The 4286-nt window shown below is 39.9% G+C and overlaps 1 protein-coding gene across 1 annotated transcript in view; it reads left to right on the forward strand.

Moving 5' to 3' along the window:
- The first annotated feature begins 3625 nt into the window (after positions 1-3625).
- LOC136846914 (uncharacterized) overlaps positions 3626-4286 on the forward strand; it is a 3984-nt gene continuing 3323 nt past the window's right edge. The window contains exon 1 of the mRNA XM_067118167.1: positions 3626-3803. Coding sequence (XP_066974268.1) covers positions 3626-3803 — 178 coding nt within the window. The remainder of the gene's footprint in view (positions 3804-4286) is intronic.

Below are 4286 nucleotides of genomic sequence, written 5' to 3' on the forward strand. Positions count from 1 at the left end.
TAATCATGAAACAGAGCTAATATTTGCTCTTTCTAGCCGAGCCACCAAGAGAGCAGCCACAGTGAAACTCGGAATATCCCAAGCATGGGAAGAGCTGCCAGCTGGGAAATTTATTCTGCAACAATTTGTAAATTTAGCAGCAAATTAGAGGTGGCGAGAGAACAGCATGTTGTCACATTACTCTCATTTAAATCTCATCAAGTCCCTCAAAATATAAGCAAACACGTCCTCTTCATGTTTAACTGATTATACGCTTCAGTATCAATGATCTAGAATATACAATTATCCCACGTATAGTGCGTTTTTGCACGTTATCCTCTGCTGGCTAAAGACTTAAAATCATCAGTAGAAACTTCATAAATATTAGCGGCCATAATTATCATCTCCGCTGAGGTGAAACTGACACTGCGCAAAATGGAACGCTTTGAACATTCTGAGCCTGTTGGTTCTATCCTCGCTTGGCCAAGACTTACACAATCTACGGTCGACGTGCGCCCGGTTTCATTTGTATCATTTTTGTCAATGCGATTAACTTCTTCAGACAGGGATATTGATTTAAATTTTCTACTCGGCAAACTATGAATACGTTACAACTAAAACATGACAGATTTATTTACATTTTATGCTCAAACCTCTCCTAAATGAGAAAATACATATTTTTTTAAATATTCTGATTGCTAAAACTATTTTATTCACACAACATTTCTATGGCAAAGAAAAGAATTTTTTTATAACGACGGTCTTTTCTATGGATGAGATATAGACTGATCAATAACTGCGCCAAGAAGTTTATTTCCATTGCAATTGCTCAGGAGAACGAAGAGTGACAACCCCTCACATCAACCTAGGGGATGGGCATTATGTTGGTCCAATTATCTATTACAAATTCGAGCGTTACTGAAACATGCAAAACGCATTCAACGTTATTATTATTATTATTATTATTATTATTATTATTATTATTATTATTATTATTATTATTATTATTTCAGTAGATGCAACCTATTCACATGGAACAAGCACACAGGGGCCATTGACTTGAAATTCAAGCTTCCAAAGAATATGTTGGCTTCAACCTCCCACCGCAGCAGACTCTACATTGCAGCAGTAACTGATCAGGATACAAAGCCAGTGAATTTTCATCGCCCTAGGAGGGCAGACGCGAACCAGCGACACCTGAGTGACATGCCACGACACTAACCATTATACCAGCATAAAAGCATGAAAGTGGCAACAGGTCACAGTGAGATGCTGCATCCCGAAGGGAGCGAATCGCCTTTAAGTGGAGGTTCTCTTTAAAATACGTCGCCAAAATCAATATCGACAATATCAGCATTCATATGAGGACGCTTAATCAGAGCGGCTGATCAACAGGTGCTTACGAATTCGTGATTCAGAAACAATGGAAGAAAAACTGTAAATGACGGCCATCTTCAACATGGCCCATTAAAATGCCATAAACCACGCAGACCGCCGAAAATTGTTCGCTTTGACAGTCGTTTAAGGCATAGTCACCGAAAATGTGAATTTATTTAACACATCATTTTTTATATAATTAAATTTATATATATATATATATATATATATATATATATATATATATATATATATATATGTATGTATGTATGTATATATAATGTGTGTGCGTGTGTGTGTGTGTGTGTGTGTGAGAGTGTGTACATAATCTGTGTGTGTGTGTGTGACACACACAAACAAAACTGACAAAAAGTTTTATTCTTCCCCAAATCTCTCTCTCTCTCTCTCTCTCTCTCTCTCTCTCTCTCTCTCTCTCTCTCTCTCCTCTCTCTCTCTCTCTCTCTCTCGTCTCATTTACCTAAAAAACACCCCCAAAATACTGTGTGTGTGTGTGTGTGTGTCACACACAAACATACACACAAACAAACTGACAAAACTTTTATTTTTTTGAAATCTAGAATCTCTCTCTCTCTCTCGTCCCATTTTACCTAAACACCTCCCAAAATATAATCTCTCTCTTCTCTCTCTCTCTCTCTTTCTCTCTCTCTCTCCCTCTCTCCCTCTCTCCAACAAGCCTTTCCATTTCGTATTAGCTTAAACTGATGAGTGGGAGCGAGAGTCCGACAAGTGTAATGAAACAATTATTAAAGTTTGAGGGGAAGTATTTAAAATGATGGGTGTGGTGTGGCCGGTGATTGTGTTAGAACAAGCAGAGAGAGAGAGAGAGAGAGAGAGAGAGAGAGAGAGAGGAGAGAGAGAGAGAGAGAGAGACTATTTGAAATGAAAGGCAAAGAATGGACACATAAATAGGTAGGGGTTGGGATAAAAAAAAAAATACCTGCATGTGTGCGTGTTATTATGTGATGTGGTCCTAGAAAGTGATATGAAATACAGGAAGAGAGAGAGAGAGAGAGAGAGAGAGAGAGAGAGAGAGAGAGAGAGAGAGAGAGAGAGAGATCTGACCAGGCATTTGCGTGGGAAAGTGAAACGGCAGCTGCAGAAACAGGCCTTAAATGGTTTGGTGCATGGACGGCTTGTTTTAAATGAGGGCCTAATGGTTTAATATTGCTTAAAGTGATAAGGTGGAGAAGGGGAGGGGAAGGACAGTAAAGGGAGGGGGTGAGGGAGGAGTGGGTAAAGGAATAGGGAGGAGAAAGGAGTTGCGTGGAGCAAAGGGAGTTTCACTTTTGATGTCCGGGAATGGGAGAGAGAATGTGAAGGAGAAACCAGAAACGCAATTTAAATTTAAACACAAATTTTAACCTTATAATAATAATAATAATAATAATAATAATAATAATAATAATAATAATAATAATAATAATAATAATAATAATAATAATAATAATGACCAAATCATCATGAAGAAGCAGCAGCTTCACCCCATTTCACTCAACCAATTTCTATGGATCTTCGGATCCTGGTCCTCATTGATGCCCACTACCTCTCGTACCAGACCCTTCCACGTCTTGTGGTCAAAGCGAACGCCCCTGTTTTTTTATCCTGTCTTTTTCATCCCGTCTTTGTCGTCTATTCCACTCCCTAGGATATCAGTCATCATCCAACTGCTTTTTAATCTATACGCACTTCTGTTGCCCTTGACTCTTTCAAATAGATCGATCATTCCCGGAATGCTTAAACCTGGCTTATTTTTTTCTGATTATTCATACCGTATGCTCTCTCCATTTTTTGTTTTCTGACAAGAAAACTATTGCGCCGGCTTCGTCTGTCCGTCCGCACTTTTTCTGTCCGCCCTCAGATCTTAAAAACTACTGAGGCTAGATGGCTGCAAATAGCTATGTTGATCAACCACTCTCCAATCATCAGACATACCAAATTGCAGCCCTCTAGCCTCAGTAGGCTTTATTTTTATTTGGGGTTAAAGTTAGCCATGATCGTGCTTCTGGCAACGATATAGGACAGGCCACAACGCGGCTCGTACAGCATGATACCGAGACCACCGAAGGACAGATCAATTTTCGGTGGCCTTGATTATACGCTGTACAGAAAACTCGATTGCGCTGGAGAAACTTCGGCGCATTTTTCACTTGTCATTTGCATTTATAAAGTATTCCAGTATTAAGGACGGATACATAAACGCGGAAAACACAGTTAGGGTGAACTGGTCGAGGATCGCATTACTCCGAGAATGGCGATGTTCGAATCCCTTCTCTTTAAACCCAAACATAACCAGTTCGTTAGTGGTAGTAATGATGCTAGTCCTAGCCCTATACACTACAGTAGTGCTAGCAGCAGCAGCAGCAGCAGCAGCAGCAGCAGCAGCAGCAGCAGTAGTAGTAGTAGTAGTAGTAGTAGTAGTAGTAGTAGTAGTAGCAATGACAATTATAATAATAATCCCTACCAACATGCATGGGAAAGGCTTTTTTCGAAGCCACCCCTTTACGGAGAAGGGTTATTGGTACAATAGAATAGAATATAGAATTTAGGGTAAAGGACAAACGCTGCAATCTATCAGGTCATTCAGCGCTGAAACGGAAATTAACAGTCGAAAGGTTTGAAAGGTTAAGTAACAGGAGGAAAACCTCAAAGCAGTTGCACCATGAATCAAATGTTAGGAGAGGCTGGAAAGTAAGATGGAAGAAAGAGGATATGAACGGAGGTACAGTAAAAGTAATGAAAGGGGTTGTAGCTAGGGGCCTTGGAAGGCACACTGCAAAGAACCTTAAGTAATGCCTACAGTGCACCGCATGAGGTGCACTGACGGCACTACCCCCTTGAGGGGGTTATTAGTAGATAATAATCACAATAATTATAATGACAATCGTAGCAACTGACAGGAAATGTGTAGT

The sequence above is a fragment of the Macrobrachium rosenbergii genome, chromosome 16 (assembly GCF_040412425.1).
Source record: "Macrobrachium rosenbergii isolate ZJJX-2024 chromosome 16, ASM4041242v1, whole genome shotgun sequence".
NCBI classification, from domain to species: domain Eukaryota; kingdom Metazoa; phylum Arthropoda; class Malacostraca; order Decapoda; family Palaemonidae; genus Macrobrachium; species Macrobrachium rosenbergii.